General features: G+C 35.4%; 1 protein-coding gene across 2 annotated transcripts in view; it reads left to right on the top strand.

Annotated features, from left to right (window-relative positions):
- Window positions 1–18666, top strand: part of SECISBP2L (SECIS binding protein 2 like) — a 49951-nt gene that overhangs the window by 21055 nt on the left and 10230 nt on the right. The window contains exons 8-17 of one of the 2 annotated variants that reach the window (XM_081135472.1): window positions 3201–3335; window positions 5180–5260; window positions 6220–6387; window positions 6539–6680; window positions 9781–9950; window positions 10747–10879; window positions 12715–12877; window positions 14704–14924; window positions 15848–16002; window positions 18061–18280. In XM_081135472.1, the coding sequence (XP_080991598.1) occupies window positions 3201–3335; window positions 5180–5260; window positions 6220–6387; window positions 6539–6680; window positions 9781–9950; window positions 10747–10879; window positions 12715–12877; window positions 14704–14924; window positions 15848–16002; window positions 18061–18280 (1588 nt within the window). The remainder of the gene's footprint in view (window positions 1–3200; window positions 3336–5179; window positions 5261–6219; window positions 6388–6538; window positions 6681–9780; window positions 9951–10746; window positions 10880–12714; window positions 12878–14703; window positions 14925–15847; window positions 16003–18060; window positions 18281–18666) is intronic. The other variant, XM_081135473.1, reaches the window with a different exon arrangement.

The following is an 18666-nucleotide window of genomic DNA, read 5'->3' as shown; positions in this document are numbered from 1 at the left end:
TACATTTTAAAATAATTTTGATTAAATTCTTATCAAATAATTAAAATTTCTAGGAGCCTTTATAGTCTGTAGTATCAGTTGCAGATATTTTGCTAGGTTTTAATTTTTGACTGCTCATTATTATTGCCATGCATTAGTTTTATGTTTTAAATAGTATTAAGAAGTTTATTTTTATAAGAATATATATTATATTCTTGTTGTAGTTTTTAAAATGACTTCTGGGTTTTTTGGTGTGTTTTTTTTTTAATATATCTTTACTGATTTCGGAGAGAGGAAGGGAGAGGGCGAGAGAGAGTTGAAACATCAATGATGAGTCATCATTAATCGGCTGCCTCCTGCACACCCCCGACTGGAGATCGAGCCCGAAACCCAGGCATGTACCCTGACCAGGAGTCGAACTGCGATCTCCTAGATCCTAGGTTGATGCTCAACCTCTGAGCCACACAGACTGGGCTAAAATGGCTTCTGGGTTTTAAGTCATAGTTTAGAAAGTCTTATCCCTACTCCAGGGTTATAAAGGAATTTGCCTGTTTTCCTCTAGTGTGTTTATGCTCTTGTTTTTTTACATTTAAATCTTGATTCCATTTGAAGTTTGTTTTGGTGGATGGTGTGAGATATAGATACTATTTTATATTTTTCAGATGGCTACCCAAATCTCTTAATACCATTTTTTGAAAAATACATCCTTTGCCCTGGCCAGTGTGGTTCAGTTGGGCGTCATCCCATGCACCAAAAGGTTGCTGGTTCGATTCCTGGTCAAGGCACATGCCCAGGTTGCGGGCTCAATCCCCAGTTGGGGAGCATGCAGGACGCAGCCAATCCATGTTTCTCTGTCTCTCGCTCCCTCTTCCTTCCTTTCTGTAAAAATCAATAAAATAAAAAATCTTTAAAAAAAAGAGAAAAGAAAAATACATCCCTTTACTGATTTGAGATAACCACTTTTACCACCTATTAAACTAATTTCTTTGTATATTGACATCTATTTCTGGACCTCTGTTTTATTCCATTGGTCATTAATCTATCAGCTTAGGATTCAAAAATGGATTACCTTTAGATTGTGGCATCTTTCTATGCAAAAAATAGTGTCTTCCTATTTTGAGTCATTGTTTTGTGTTCTTCAGAAGTATAGTTTTCTGAAAATAAATTTGTACATATTCCTCACACATCAATTTCTAGTGTTTTTTCTCTTTGTTGCATATATGGGATATGAAAACTTAAATATTTTAATATTAATTTTGTGTTAGTAATTTCAGAATCTCAGTATATATTTGAAGCTATGGGCTTGGTTTTTTTCTGTTTTGTGTACCCACTTCCTAGCAACAAAACTCTTCTTCTTAGAAGAGCTGGAAGAATATGAGGCGATTTATTCCAGGAGGTAATTATTTGATCCTCGTGAACTTGTTTGGGACCATGAGTTTGGTGGTTTTAATTTAATCCTGGAGCTTTATGTCTCCAAGTATAAAAATTAAGTTGTGTTTGTTTATAAAGATAAGAGAGAGAGACTGTACAAAAAAAATGAAGGGTTGCACTCAAGATTATTCTCTTTTTCGTCATCCCCAACTTGGGGTGCTTAGTTATTGGTACTAATTTCAATGTTAATTTATGTGAATTAAATTTTTCTTTTAGTACCTAGATACTATAAATTACATTTGTTTTACCACCCTGTAAGGGCCTCTTTTTAATGAGTCAATTTAAAAATATTTTATTATGACAAATTCTAAACAGTAAAGTTGAAATAATTTTATAGAGAACATTTATACAGCTTCCAGCTAGGTGCTGCCTGACATTTTCTAATACTTGCTTCATCACATACGTATTCCTCTCTCTCTCTCTATCCATGTTCACGAGCCTATTTTAAAATGAGGTTAACATTTAAAACCAAGAAGCTCTTGGGTATATGGGAAATTACCTAGTTTCTTAACAGGTACTTACAGGATATAGAAAGTAGCCCAGCAGTCACCATGCATATTCTAAGGAAGAATTAAATTTGCTGTGTGACTCTTCTCTTGGCCTATCCTTCTGCCATACAGCCTACTTCCCAAAAGAGTGTAAAAATTCTATTTCTTAACAGCAAGTCTTTTCAGACCATTTGCTTAGCATGGGAATTGCAGGTTGTTCCAGGTCTTTGTGTGCATATGTTTTATTTTATAGTCCAAAGCTACATACCAGCACCTTCCATACTGGTCTCCTTCAAGTTCTTTAAATCATTAGAATTTTGGGTAATTGATAAGGAAGATCACACTTTGTTGTCTTCTAAGTGTCCTGGTTAAGAGAAGCATTTCATATTAGCTGCATTGGGTACTTAGGTGAGGGTATTTGAAATGTCTTAATGCTTTTTAAAAGTACTTTAAATTTTTTTTTCTTGCCCTGTGACAATTGAACATTTTGTAAATTTTTTTATGGGATAATAATTTGTAAGTGAATGAAAATTTTATTCTCTTAAATTGGTTTTCTTGGAAACAAGATTTTTAATTTTTAACCTTTCTTAGGAATTCTTTAAAAAAAAGATACTGGAAAACTTACAGTAGTTTAATAAAAAGGTACTATTCAGTTTCTTCCAATACTAATATTTTGCAAAACTGTAGTATAATATCACAACCCAGATATCGACATTGATACAGTCAAGGTGCAGATCCCTCATGTTACCCCTTTGAAAGCCATGCTCCCTTCCTGTCCCCACCCCACCAGTCTCTCCTTCACCCCTAGAATCCACTAATATGTTTCCCCTTGCTATAATTTTGTCATTTCAAGAATGTTGTATAAGTGAATTAATGCATTCCTTTTAGGATAGGCTTTCTTTCACTTGCATGGTTCTCTAGAAATTTATCCAGATTATTGGGTATATTCACTCCTTTTGGTGGCTGACTACTGTTTCATAGTATGGATGTACCGCAGAGCATTTCACTCTTTTCCCAATGAAGGACATCTAGGTTGTTTCCAGTTTTTGGTTATGAATAAAAATGGTGTAAACGTTCATCCATAGGGGGAAAAGTAACATGCATTATTGCATTTTCCTATTTTCCTTATAATGACCTTATTTCTCAACAGTTTTAACTTTTTATAATAAATTATGTACTTTTATGAAATTCACTGAGTTGTATACTTTTGTTTACTTTTCTGTAAGTATGTTATACTTCCAATAAAACACATACTTAAAAATAATGAAACACAATTTTTCCCCCTCTCTGGGGTTTACTTAGGTTGGATCCAGATGCCGAGGACATAGTACTTCCTCAGAAAGAAGACAGAATTTGCAAAAGAGACAAGATAATAAGCAGTTAAACCCCAGTCAGTCTCATAGAAGCGACCCAAATTCTGATTCTTTATATTTTGAGGTATTTTTTCATATTCTTTTTGTAAACTGTTCTAGCAGATGTTCCCATTAAGAAATTAATTTTCTTCTTTTATGTTACTACCTTGTATATCCTAACATGTGACTCTACTATTAGATTATAAATTACTTAGAAGTATTGACTTATTTTTGTCTTGGTTATATACAAGGTGGGGCAAAAGGAGGTTTACAGTTATAAGTATGCAAAGCAGTTAATTCTTGTTTTATTATTTATTAATTATATTGTTTTCCATATGAACAACTGTAAACCTACTTTTCCCCACCCTCTGTAGTCAGTCTAACATTAATTTCACTAATTTCACTTTCATTTTTGCATGAGCATTTATCATTTTGTGGTAACATGTAGAGGTAGAACTTGATTTTATGTGGATTTCACCTAGTATAAAACTTTCTTCGTAGTTTTTGTTATTGTTCAGCTTATTTGTCCAAGTTTTTCAAATTTGAATAGTTCAGTGCTTCTAGTCAGGAGAGTCTTGGAGAAGGAAGAAGACAGGTTATTTTGCTTTCTAATATGCAGAAAGTTTATATTCTAATTGCAGTATTTCTATTGTTTATTCATCTCACTGGCTGTGGTTGGAGGCCTATTTGTATGTATAGAAGTAAGGTATTCTGACTGATACATTAAGGTGAATAAACATACTGCTTCACTTGTGGCAGTTGCTTTGTAGTAGAGGAATGTAGACATGTTCACTCCTAAATACCTGCTGAGTATGGCTGGAGTTGAAAGGAGAGACAGGTCCCTTTAGACTTGGGGTAGGGTAGGGATAACATTTGGAATAGATTTAAAAGAATGAGTAGGATTTTGGTTGTGTCAAGATAGGGAACAGCATCTCAGGTCACTCATTTGAGTAACTCATTTTTGTTGGGTCACAGTTTCTGTAAAATAGGTTAAGAGATGGAGATTAAGCTGGAAAATGTGCTTGACCCCAGAGGCTAGAGATGACTATTATATTAGATAAGCTTAGTAATTGACCTAAAAGACTTGAGAGTGCATCTCAATTATTCTATCAAGAACAGTATGTGTGGCAGATTTATTGTTTGCTTTTAACCATACGATTGGTTCCAAACTTACAATTTAGTTAAAGATATTAGATGTAATTTTCAATGTAAAGGAGGATATTGGTTAAGAAATTATTTTGAATGGGAAATTTTAAAAAATTGTTATTTTTTAACTTTTAACTGTGATAGGTATGTGTAATAATGCACTCAGGGAGTGTATTAATGAACTTCATATTAAGCCATGTGATTAATTTATTCCCAAATTATCTGAAATATTATAAAATCCCTTAGAATTTCTTTTCTATTACCCTATCATAGCAGGGTAGAATTATAAACACTGAATAGTAGATGCAGAAATCCAGAGGATGGACATGTGTAGCTATCCCTTATTCTTGAATAATTAAAATAGCTATGTTTGAGAGAAATGAGATTTTGTTGTTTTTTTTTTAATTCTCACCTGAGGATATGTTTTTTTATTTTATCGATTTTTCGAGAGAGGGGAAGGAAGAAAGAGAAACATCGATGTGAGTGAGAAACATTGATCAGTTGCCTCCCATATGTTCCTTGACTGGGGATCAACCCCCAACCTAGATAGGTGCCCTGACCAGCAACTGAATCCACAATCTTTTGGTGTGTGGGATCATGTTCCAACCAACTGAGCCACCTGGCCAGGGCGAGAATTCCTTTTTAAGAATGACTTTTAATGGTTTAATATTAGTACTATAAAAGTTACTTCCCCATTTTTCATTAGTCTTAAGCAGTATAAAAACTTTTCTTAAGAGTTTATTTCTTTGAACTGTTTTTATTTGAAATGTGGAACTATTTCAGGATGAAGATGGATTTCAAGAACTAAATGAGAATGGAAATGCTAAAGATGAGAGTATTCAACAGAAACTGTCTTCAAAAGTAGTAAGTGACTCTTTTATTTATATATATATATATATATATATATATATATATATATATATAAGCAAAGCCCAGGCCAGTGTGGCTTAGTTGGTTGAGCATCATCCATCCTATGCACCAAAAGGTCACTGGGTCAATTTCTGGTCAGGGCACATGCCCAGTTTGCAGGTTCAGTCCCTGGTCCTGTCAGAGTGTGTATGAGAGGCAACCACCAATGTTCCTATCTCACATCGATGTTTCTCTCTCTCTCTCCCCCTCTCCCTTCTTCTCTCTCTTAAAAAAAAAAAAAAATCAAATTTTTTAAAAAGTAAAAATAAAAAATATAAGCAAAATATTTGAACATCTTTTGAACTGTGCCTATGTTGAAAAGAAATATTATAGGTCAGCATAGCCAGAACAGACACTGTCCTATGAAAGTCATAGTTTCATTACAGACAAGAAAATACCATTAATTAAATGACATCATGCAACATACATTCCATACTGAAACTTCCCCAGTTGTTGCAAAACTTAACGTTGGAGTTATTTTGATTTTAGTCCCAGGTGCAGACAAGCATCACCTATTGCATCAAGTTGTTATGTCATCCCAGTCTAGAATGGTCCCACCATATACTCTTCTTTATGACATTGAATCCTTTGAAGAGTCTAGTCTAGTTATACTTTAGAACATCCCACACTCTCTTTTTTAATGTTTTTATTACTTTTAGAGAGAGAGAGAAACATCGATATGAGAGAGAACCATCGATTGGTTGCCTCCTGTACTTGCCCTAATTGGGATTCAAACCCACAACTTGGGCATGTGCCCTTATTGATAATTGAACCTGCGACCTTTCAGTGCACAGGAAAGCGCTCAACCAACTGAGCCGCACTGGGCAGGGCTGCATCTCACATTCTTGATGGTCTTTCCTTATGATTTGGCTTTTATGGACTCAATGACAAATGTTTTTCTCTGGTTATTATAGTTGGATGACTTACCTGAAAACTCACCAATCAATATAGTTCAGACTCCAATTCCCATTACAACCTCAGTTCCTAAACGTGCAAAAAGTCAGAAGAAGAAAGCCTTAGCAGCGGCCCTTGCAACAGCTCAAGAATATTCAGAAATAAGTATGGAGCAAAAAAAATTACAGGTATGTATATGTTCATTTTTATGAACAAATGTAATAGTTTATTTGGTAGGTTTGCAAGGATGGACAGAAGTAGTGACAGAATCATCTTAAATTGACACACTTTCATACTAAAACAAAAAGTAAGTTTTTTTTATTGTTGTTTACCTTGCAGGAAGCTTTATCAAAGGCAGCTGGAAAAAAGAATAAAACACCTGTGCAGCTAGATTTGGGGGACATGTTAGCAGCTCTGGAGAAACAACAACAAGCTATGAAGGCACGGCAAATTACCAATACCAGACCTCTGTCATACACAGGTGATACTGTTAGTCTGAGCGGTTTGCTATTTGGCTTTGGTAATTTGTTTTGAGTATTGTTAATCTAAACTATATAAATCTAAAGAAATCTGGGCTCTAATCACTAGCTCCTCTCCTGCTCCCTAGTAGTCCCCATCATTGTACTATGCTATAGTAGCCTCCTACCTATTACCTAATCCCAGCCTATTTTACAAAGGGTGATCTTTTAAAATATAAGCTGGATTATATCAGTCTGCTCCCCAGAACCTTTCAGTAGCTCTTCATCTCACTTGGAGTAAAGTCAGAGTCCTGCTAAGGCCACGTTTTAGCTTATCCTGTTATTTTTCTACCCTCATGACCCTTCTCTCCTGGTACTCTATTCTAGTCACTTTGGCTCCCTTGCTGTTCCACAGGCACACCCAGCATGCTCCTTGCTCAGCATCTTTGTGCTTGGTGTTTCGTTTGCCTGAAACTCTCCTCGAATATCAGTATAGCTTGTTCCTTCAGGTCTGTTCAAATGTCAGTTGATGTACATTTTGAATCAACCAAATTTTTTCTTCTTCAAAGGTTGAAGTAAGAATAAGAAGTAATGTGGCTCTCTGTTACATTATCCAATTTAAAACTAAATGGGAAACAGGTGTTTTGATTAAATTTTGTGTGTGTGTGTGTGTGTGTGTGTGTTTGAGGGGGGTGGGAATGAGAATGAGAATGATCTGCCTTTCTGCTAAAACAGTAACGGACATTTTAGCAAACCATGTCAAATTTAGAATTCAGCCGCTCTGATGTGCTTCCTCATTTCTTTCATAGTCTTTGTTTTAAGAGATGAGGAGTAAGATAAAGGGAAGGTAAAGGCACCAATCAAAAGCACAGATGTTGAGAGGCAGAATTGAATTTTCTGTTTCTCCTGTGTCTTTGTAAAGGATCTGTTGTTTTTAGATGAAAATATAAGTACCAGTGTATAACTTTAATCCTATTTGCAAAATATTTAAATCTATAGTTAGTAACCCATCCAGTTTGAAACTTAGCCTTGAGTAAGTATTAGTAAAAATAATACTGAATGCATACTAAGCTTTAGAGTTGCATGTTGTTGAGATGGGGAGAGTGGCAGTAACATCTCACTAAGAGTAAAGGACTATAGGGAATGGAATTGAGGGTTAGCAGAGTTCGGGATATACCTATGGAAAGATACAGCTGTGGAAAGATGTTTATATTCTAGTCAGGGAGAAAGACACAAATAACTAATAAAAAGTAGCTCCTTAGGAAAGATATCATCAGCAAAGTTTTATGAACTTTTAGAAGAGAAAGTAATTTATGTCAACAGGGAGGTGTGGGGAGGATGTTACATTAAATGACTTCATATATGATAGCATTTGGACTGGGCTTTGAAGGGGCAGTAGGATTCTTGACCAATAGAAATGAGGTTAACTTCTAATCTGTCACCAGTGTTTAAATTGGAAAGTGTTGATTACAAAGAAATTAACTTTCGTGGGAAGTCCAAAAAAAGGATGAGATGATGATAGAGATGTGAAAGGATTGTAAGGAATTGATAGGATTTTTGTTGGTGTTTTTGTTTTGTTTGTTTTTTACTGTTGGAATGCAGAAGCATGTCAAAGATGACTCCATACTCACTGGCTTGAAGGATTGTGGTGTGGTGGTAAGGGCTGGTGATACCTAACAAAGAAGGATCACGAAAGAAGAATTTTGTTGGGAGGAGCAGACTCTGGCCTATTGCATTTGAAGTGCTGTTTGGGGAGATCCTGGTGACTCCCATTTAACCTATAGTTATGTATGTATGTGCAGTTTAGGTTAGAAGTCGGTGAGTTTTAAATAGAGATGATTGTTGTAGCTGTGGAAATGCATAAAATTGTCAGGGAAAGAAAAGTTAGAAAAAAAGATATTCAGGGATAAAGCCTATGGAATGCTCAGATTTAAAAAACAAAAAGAAGAAGAACCAAAAAAATAGGTTTCAGAAAGTAAGGAAATGGGAGAGTGCCAAGTTACAGTAGGCAAAGTTAGAATTGGGGGGAAGAGGGTGTGGTCTTTGTTCCCAAATGCTGAAAGAAACAAGAGCATGAAGACTCAGGAGAATTAGATTTGACAATGGCAGCGTTATATGTGATCTTGACAATAGCAGTTTCAAGAGTGGGTAGGACAGAGGCCCGATTGTAATGATTTGGGAAGCGCAGACTATTCAGAATTTTAACAAGGAAGGAAAGGGGAATGATGGTACCTGAACTTGAGGGGAAGCCAGTCAAGGGAAGGAGTTTATTGATTTGCCTGTTTGTTTTTTCTTTCTTTTTGATAGAGGAGATTTGAGTTTTTTTGAGAGTTAGGGAAAAGAGTCAGGTTAATGAACTTGAAAGATTCAAGGGGAAAGGGATGGAGCGAGATTCTCGAGGAATTAATCCTGAAATGGAATTAACAGTACAGGTGGTTGGTGAGCTTGGGACAGGAGTAAGGATGTCTGCTGCCTCCTCTCAGGAGGCTTAACTTTATATTGGATAGCCTCTTCTCAGAGAAGTAGCAGAAAAAACTTGTCTGATAGAGTGAGAGGAATGAGATTAAAGGTTTAGGATTGGTGAAGGATTTGGGGATAGCCATTGGAGAATGAGGGCATCAGTCAGGCATAAAAGAATTGCCAATTAGTACTGAGAATGCAGCTGAGGGGGGGTGTTACTCTTTACTGTCAGACTGAAATGAGGAGAGGAGTGATAGACTACATAGAAGGGTGATTCTTTCTTAAGGCAGATTCAGTGAGAATAAGAGGAGGTGCAGAGTTCTGAAATGTCAGAGGTAGAATGATTCTGATTAGAGACCAGTTGCAAGAATTGACATGCTTGAGTATTGCTGCAGTAGAGTATAACTAATAACTTAGATATCCCTACTTTGGATTGCTAAATTAGTTCATTGCATTGGCTTTGTCTTTATCTTGTGGAGGCTAATAAAATGGATAAAAGCTGTATCTGAGGGTTGCTGCACAGCTATGTGCTGCTCTGACAATTTGATGTCTGTTTTTCTACAAGAAGAGGATGCTCTTGTTTTTGTAGATTTATCATTAGAAAATTTCAAAGTATGTAGAGTTGGCTGTAGTAGTAAAACTAATGTTCTTGTTTGTTTTTAGTGGTCACTGCAGCTTCTTTTCACACTAAAGACTCTACTAACAGAAAACCTTTAACCAAAAGTCAGCCCTGTTTGACATCCTTTAATTCTTTGGACATTACTTCCTCTAAAGCAAAAAAAGGAAAAGAGAAGGAAATTGTAAAACTAAAACGGCCCACAGCACTTAAAAAGGTAAACCAAAGTCTGGGATGTTTATTTTACAGGATAATAAGAATTTAAATCTGTTTTGCAAAAGTAGTGTGGCATTTTAGCCAACAGATTATTGTGAAATGTTCATAGGCGTCATCGTAAAGGTGATGACTAGTTAATTTGAAGTTGGGGATATATCATCAGCATTGTGACTGTGTTGAACAGGTCCCTGGAGAATGAATTCTTTCTATAAGATTTTTTAAAAGTTAAACATTTAGCATCCAAAAGCATTGGACCCTGGGAATCAAAAGTTCTGGATTCTGATACTAATTTAAGTGCTTATTATGTAGTTTTAGGCAAACCTTACCCTTCTTTATCTGTAAGTGTTAAATAACAGCACTGCTCCATTTAACTCAGTGTTGTTATTAGGAGGAGATAATCCATGTCCAAATAATTGAAAACTGCAAAATGTAAATCGAATGTAACTCTATACCCTAGTTTCCAAACTTTGTATTTTATCTATTTTCTGGGAAACTATTTAGGTGTCACCATCCAGTATTTAAAGACTGAAGTAGATGTGATTAGATAGCTGTAGTATTATAGAGCATAATTGCCTCCCTTTATTTTGGATCTAGTAACTCCTTCAGCTACAGTGCCTAAAATTATACTTACCTTTTTGCCAATCAGTTTCTACATAGCCAACTAAACACATAGCCAACCCAAAATTCTCATGTCCATTTTTAAGTGAACTGCTGTACCTGTGTAATAGTGAACATTCTAATTATTCAGTACATACTTAAAGAGTGATCAGTAATTAAAGACTGGTAATGACTTTTAGGTTATTTTGAAAGAAAGAGAGGAAAAGAAGGGCCGTTTAACTGTGGACCACAATCTTTTGGGATCTGAGGAACCAATAGAAATGCACTTAGATTTTATTGATGATTTGCCACAGGAGATTGTTTCCCAGGAAGGTAAGATCACCCCTTTCCCTGTCTTCTCATGGAATGGTTTAGAGTATTTTTTAATTGATAGGCAAGCCACCACTAAATACCATACTATTCTCCTAATTGGAGGATATGCTTTATATTTTATTTAAATTTCTTTATTTTTGAGAGTGGTTTCTTTGAAGATGCTTCTATAGGGAGATATAATAAAGGAGGGGAGCAGTGTTATGTGGTAGGTCTTGGGCATTTTTGAGACTTAACTCCTGAATTTGTTGTAAACCTTCATGATTACGATCTCACCAATGCATTCACTGTCACAGTTCTTTACATTTTGATTTCTTCTATATTTGGAATACTTTTGGCTCTCGTTCTTCACAGGACTATTTTAAGTGAATTATTTTCTTGATTCTCATGAGTTAATGTACATGCCACAATGAGTAGAGAGTTGTAAAGCCTGTTGTAGTGCACAGTCCAGCTGGTCAGTAAGATTCAATCCATACAGTAGCCAGCATGTACGATTCCAGTTGGGACTTCAGTTGGAAATCTATAGATTCCTTCTAAAATTATACTACCGTAGAAGAAAGATTTTAAGAAAGACCTGGAGAGATCCCGTTTTCTGCTGGTATATTTTTATTCCTCAACATTTTTCAACACATTTAAATCTGATTTATTTATAGATTAAGTATCAGTATCCCACTGTGTTTAGCAAAATGAATTTACTTCTAAGGATTGTTCAGCTAGGACATATTTGGTTAGGATTCCCTTTTACTCTCAAGTATCATTGTCTTTGTATTTAGGTGTATTTATTCCATCTATTCATTCAGAAGGTGCTTCTTGAATAACTATCGTGTGTACTTTAGTAACTCGGATGGGGATTGGAAAGTCAGGAAACGTAATTAAGATATATAATGGGCTAGTCTTGCTACAAAAAGCTAATTGTGTGTGGAGATAAGCTATATGTATAACTGCTAATTAATGGACTGAATATACAAATACTCATTTCCTCGATTTAGGTGTTTAGGAAAGAAGCACTAACTGAAGGGGGTATTTGAGTTAGATGGCATCTAAAAATGCAGCTGCGTGCCCTGCTGGGTGTGGCTTGGTTGGCTGAGCATCAGCCCGTGCACCAAAAGTTGCTGGTTTGATTCCCGGTCAGGACACATGCCCAGGTTGTGGGCTTGATTACCCGGTGGGGGACGTGCAGGAGGCAGCTGATCGATACTTCTCTCTCTCATGGATATTTCTTTCTCTCCTTTCCTCTCTCTCTAGAAATCAATTTAAAAATATATTTAAAAAATTAAAATAAATAAAAATTTGCCTGAGCACAGAAGACCAAATGAAAGAGAAACTGGGGTGGTACCTGGAGAATCAGGAGTGGTGTGGAGAGAATGAGTTAGGTAGAATCATCATTGCCAGAAGCAATGGGAATTTTTATATAGTTTTTTAAATGATTTCTAAGAAACGGGGAAAAAATAGAAATGAAGGAGATGGTAATATGATCTTCTGGTACAGAAGTTAATACCTTTGTTTTTCAGTTTAAATCCTCTAGGAAAACATGTTTTAGATCATTTGGCCTTCTCTCATCTCCTCTCTGGAGACCTGTAGGCCATGCTTGATATTTATTTATTTGTTATTTATTGGCATATATTTTGAGAGAGAATAGGAAGACTTCCCTTCTGTAGTATATGAGAAATGTTTATTTGTGATATGAGTATTGTCCAACTTGTTAGCTTCTGGAGAATTTGGAAGTGATGCAAAAGACAGCTGCCACTCTAAGTTGTATTGATTATATTGATTTTAATATAGAGCTTTTCAGCATTTGAAGTTTCTAAATTCTTTACTCTCACCCCACATCTCTGCAGATACTGGATTGAGCATGCCCAGTGATGCTTCACTCTCTCCAGCAAGTCAGAACTCTCCGTACTGTATGACACCTGTGTCCCAAGGCTCTCCGGCTAGTTCTGGGATAGGCAGTCCAATGGCATCTTCAACAATAACCAAAATCCACAGCAAAAGATTTAGAGAGTAAGTTTAGTCTCATTACTGAAGTTGAATAGCTTAAGTACCTTGATTGTAGTTCTGAATGTGGTTTTGCCATTATTACTTGGTTGGTTGAGCAGATACAACACTAAAGATCTTTAAGTTCTTTCAGATTTTGTCTGTCAGCTGGTTTGATTATATTTAAAGCTTTTGCGTCAGCTATCAGTGTTCATGTGAAAGTGAGTTGACTATAAATATATTCTTTTTACATCAGATAGTGTTTTTACCTTGGAATTGGCCTCTTACATCTTATATATAAAATGCTGTGTACTATGAGGTTTTCCCTCTCCGAGTGCTTTCAGTTTTTTATTTATATTCTGGCCCTTCAAAAAAAAACCACAAACCTTTCTAACCAATTAATACCAAGATTCTAAGACCCTATTACATGAAGTGAACCTATTACATAAAGCTGTTTGTTTTTGAGCAAATATTTCTAAGTTTTAAATTGCCCATTTGTGAATAACCTTGAACTAACATTTATTGCTGTGAAGGATTTTAGAATTTTAACATTTGTGCAGATGAATTAATTTTAATTTTACCTTTAAAATTAACATGAACAAATCCCAAGGTGAAAGTAAAAATCTATGTGAATCCAAACCACATTGGTTTGTTGTGTTCCTTTTCTTTAAACTTTTCTTTTGAGCAAATACTTCTTGTCTAGATTTGGAGAATTAATTAAATGTCAAATAACAGATGTGAAATAAAGGAAACTCTCAGAAAATAAAATGCTATATATATGTATGAAATAAATAGCTTAAAGAAAAACAATGAAGAAAATTGCATTTTTGACGCTCTCTTCTTTAATTTTGCATACTTTAATATAAATCTTTCCTCAGTCTGTCCAGTTTTATCTTCCCTTCTGAAGTAGTGTCATACTTGTACTTATTTAAACATTTTTCGTATAAGCATAAATTTTTCAAAGCAAAATTAAAATTTTTTTTTTACTAAAAAAGGGCAGGCCTACATTTTTCCACTCTACAGTGTAATTTAGAAGTAGAAATTGACTTGCCTGGTTTTTCCTAGGTTAGAAATTACACCAGTTTTCCTTGTTAAGTACTTGCTCGTGATAGAGGGTAGGGTAGGGATTAAAACTAGGAAAGAAGAGTATGTTAAGAATAAACAAACTTAGATGACTTCCTTATTTCTGGAATTAAGTGCTGTAGTGGCCTCACACTTATTTTCATTCTACTTTTTTGCATTGTTACCATATATATCACAAAGAGCCTCATTCAGTTGCTTTGCCTGATATATTTTGGCTTGAATTTAATTACTGAGTTCATCTTCCATAGCTGTAGGTTTTCGGCATTAGAGGGACCATTGAGGTCATCTTACTTAACTCTGTATTTTTATGGTTGAGGAAAGCAAATCCTAGAGATTCTGACTTCTCCAGGAGTGGAGGAGGAATTGTTGGTATTAGGGCATTCAGTAAGGAGCTACAATGTTATATTTCTTTCCTACTAGAAGCATCTTTAATACTCATTGGAATGAAATAACCTTATATCTCCTTACCAAAAACGTTATATCTATTTTTTATCTAATTAACAAGGTAACATTTGATTTATATCCTTAGAAATGTAGTAATTGGGAGTTTGGATAGTACTTCCGTGAGGTTGATCTATCCTTTGTGTAAAAGCCAGACTGTTGTAATTCAGAAAAACTCTTTTGTTTTTCTAATTGACTGAAGGGATAAGAGATTTTAAAGATTTAAGTTTTTTATGAAAACCTCTTGATCTATTTTTTTCCTGAAGTAATTTTATATTTACAGAAAAATAAATTAGAACAAACTTGTTTATATTTGGTTTCCTTTACAGGTATTGTAATCAGGTTCTTTGTAAAGAGATTGATGAATGTGTGACTCTTCTTCTTCAAGAGCTTGTCAGTTTCCAGGAACGCATCTATCAAAAGGATCCTGTAAGAGCAAAAGCGAGGAGACGGCTCGTTATGGGTCTAAGGGAGGTTACCAAACACATGAAGTTAAACAAGATCAAGTGTGTTATAATTTCTCCAAACTGTGAAAAAATCCAGTCAAAAGGTCTGAACATTTTACTTTTGAAGTGTTTTGATACTTATTTAGTATAATTGTAGGATATACAGTGAATTTTAAAGTGGAAGTCATATGACTTAGCAGAGTTTAGGTATAAAACATAATGTTGAACATGAGAAAAGAAAATATGTTTCAGTACCCAAAATTAAGTAATAAAATAAAGATTGGATTATAAAGAAAATTTCCATCTATGGACCACTAGTGAAGGCTTTAAGTTGGGACAACCAGTTGTGCCCTCTTGTAATAAGTGAGGACTAGCAAGAGTGCATTTCTTTACCTCTGCAATACCTTCATCTTTTTTACACTTTCACATTACTTTCCTTTGATGGCCTCTTTCTCTTGCTTATGGTGGAGATTTGTCCCTTAGAAACCAGCAATTAATACAGAGGTTCTTGGGTGAGCCAGCACACAAGTAGTCTTCACTATGTTGTGTATCCTTATTTGTACTTTTTCATTAAGTAGCCACTTTGGGTGGTTGAAGTAGACAGATGCATCAAGTAGCAGTACCAGGTATGTTCTGCATAGGGGAGAAATACCAGTAAAAACAGTAACATGCAATATTGTTACGTGTGATGGGTTGCCACTTGAGCTGGGATAAAGGAATCAGCCACTGTTAACAGTTTTAATTTCTTCTAAACAAATGTTTATTAAATTGAAATTGGACTGCTCTGCTAATCCCTATGGATGAGCCAAAAATACTAGGAATTTGGAATTTAATTGGAGAGAGAGAAAATATGTACATAGGTCCATATATAGTACAGATTCAGATAGAAAAATGTGTGAAACAGTGTGAGTGCCACAGGCCTTCATAGAATCCTCTGCTACTGTGTATGCTTTAGCTGTTCAGTGTTAAAATAGCTCTATTTCGGAAATAATTAAATTAAAACCTCTACATGTGTTGACTTTTTCAGGTGGCCTGGATGAAGCTCTCTATAATGTTATAGCCATGGCACGGGAACAAGAAATTCCTTTTGTGTTTGCCCTTGGAAGAAAAGCTCTAGGACGCTGTGTGAACAAGCTGGTTCCTGTTAGTGTAGTGGGAATCTTCAACTACTTTGGTGCTGAGGTAAGACTTTGGAAGACACACCCTCCTTCACTCCCCCCCGCCCTGCCCCCACATAGTACATTTTCTGTTGACACATGCCAGTGTTATGTTTAAGCATTTGAAGAAGTGAGATGATAACTTTCCAAGAATGAGTGGAACATTCTTGAGTATTACATTTCCTTTTTTAGTGTTGAAGCCCTTACATAAGTTAATCCTACAGCATTTTGAAAAGATGTTTAGCTCCTATTTCTGCCACAGTGTTTTTTTCTTCTGGGTTCAGCTATGTAATACTTGATCATTTATTTAACTGCTAGGTAAAGATTATCTGATATTATGCAGTGTAAAATAATTTCAATCTATATGTTGGGTATATTTTGTGCTATGAGGAGTTGAGAGAAAAGAATCCTTTAATTGGAGAGGATATTACTTTAGAAAATTTCTAAACCAGTTGTAGGAATAACTCTGTAACTCTGATACCTTCATTTTCTCTTGCAGTCAGCTAATACAAAGTTTTACCCATAGGAGCTAATAACATAAAGGTATCAGCTTTATTTAGAGTAATGCTTATTAACATACAATGTTTTAAGACTTTTTTATGAAGTTGATTCTAAAGTATTTTGTGACATTTTTCCTCTGCCTATTTTTGTATTTTAAGTGTCTGTCCTTTCCTATCCAGTCACCATGTTTACATACTCCTTTCTCTCTTTATTTAGCTTCTTTACCATCACCTGTGAAATTTTCTACCTACCAACCTACTCTCTCTGAGTATATAATTAATATGTGCGCTCCCACAGTAGCCCTTGCTTTTCTCAGTTACAGATATCACACTGCTTTGCTGTAGTTTATGTATTTCTTCCCCCTTAACATGAATTTTGTCATTTTATTAACATGAGTATGCCCCGTCACCTATGTTTCACTTTATTAATTCCTTTCATGTTTTTTTCTGTTTCTCTGATGGAAGAACTTCTGGTTATTTAGCTCCACATTCTACTTTCAGCTCTTTGTTTTACTTTTATAGTTTGCGTTTGTCCCAGTATCTTTGGGTTTCCTATCACATACATGTCATATTTTCATCATTTTCCAAACCCCCACTAGCCATACAGGCACTGACTTCTTTTTGGTCTTCTTTAAGGTTTTCCAACAAGGAAACATTACCGGGAGCTTTTCATTTCTGTGGAGACTGCCATCTTTTTGTGCATCCTAGAACATCACCCTCCATACACTTGTTCCCTTATGTTCCAACTCATAAGATTCTTCAATGCCCCCCAAACATGCCTTGTACTTTTTTCTTTTTTTTAAGTATATATGTGTGTGTGTGTGTGTATTTTGATCTTAGAGGAAGGGAGGAGAGAGAGAGAAACATCGATATGATCAAACCCACAATCTGGGTATGTGCCCTGACCAGGAATCAAGCCCACCACCTTTTGGTATGGAACAACGCTCCAACCAACTGAGCCACACCAGCCAGGGCCATGCCCTGTACTTTTTAAAGCCTATATCTTTATTCATGATTTTACCTGCTTGAGTAAGAATGCACTGTGTCCTCTCAAAATTTTACCTATTTTTCAAAGCCTATATCAGATGTCATACTACTTCATGAATTCTTCACTGGTTCCCAGCAGTTAGATATGATATTTTCTCTAAAGGCCAAAACATTTCGTACATCTTAAGGCAGTTACAATATTTTGCCTTGAATTATACCTGTCTCTTGTTTTCTCCTTCTGGCCACGTGGGAGTTTTCTTGAGAGCAGAGTGGTGTTCCAGTGGTCTTTGTACCCACTGTAGTGCCAAATGCTTAAGTGTGCAGTTGTTGAATTGATAAATTCTACAAGAACTTTTAATATATCACACTTAGTAATGACTAGTGTTGAATCAGGAAATTTCCTCAGTCTTGTGAGAATTAAGTAAATAATATATGCAAGTTATAGAGTATTTTATAAGGTTCTGTGGTTGGCATACCATTTGGATTTTGTGCTGATTGAAAGTGTATCTGATTCTGAAACAGTGGAGATTTATTGCTAATAATAGGAATAGGAAGTATAGCAAAAAATGGACTAATCAAAATCTCTTTCTTTTTAGAGCCTGTTTAATAAGTTAGTGGAACTCACTGAGGAGGCCAGGAAAGCCTATAAAGATATGGTTGCGGCAATGGAACAAGAGCAGGCAGAGGAAGCCTTGAAAAACGTGAAGAAGGTGCCGCACCACATGGGGCATTCGCGGAACCCCTCAGCAGCCAGCGCCATTTCTTTCTGCAGTGTCATTTCTGAGCCCATTTCTGAAGTAAATGAAAAGGAATATGGTAAGTTGTTACGTACCATTAAAGATGACTTAAATTTTGAAATTATTTTTTAAGATCATTTGAAAATGACTTTTCATGCAACCTTTTGTTTTTATCTTAGTGATTTGATTATTCATATTTTGCTTAAAATGTTGGTTTAAAAAATTGCAGTAAACACAGCCATTAAAAATTAGGAGACTATTTGGGGCTGAGGCTTTCTGTTAGACCGGAAATTTAGTCACATTTCCATAATCTTAAAAAAGAAAAATCCCAAAAGAATTTAAAATGCAGAATGCACCTTACTTGTGATCTGTAACTTAGTAAATTCTGGGATGTTTTATTCTAATACTTTATACTCAGTTGCTAAAATTTTGTATTTACTAAGTGTACAAAAGACCTGACTACTA

The sequence above is a fragment of the Miniopterus schreibersii genome (assembly GCF_964146895.1).
Source record: "Miniopterus schreibersii genome assembly, chromosome: 1".
Taxonomy (NCBI): domain Eukaryota; kingdom Metazoa; phylum Chordata; class Mammalia; order Chiroptera; family Miniopteridae; genus Miniopterus; species Miniopterus schreibersii.
The sequence above is the reverse complement of the archived record's forward strand: the minus strand, read 5'-3'. Positions and strand labels throughout refer to the sequence as shown.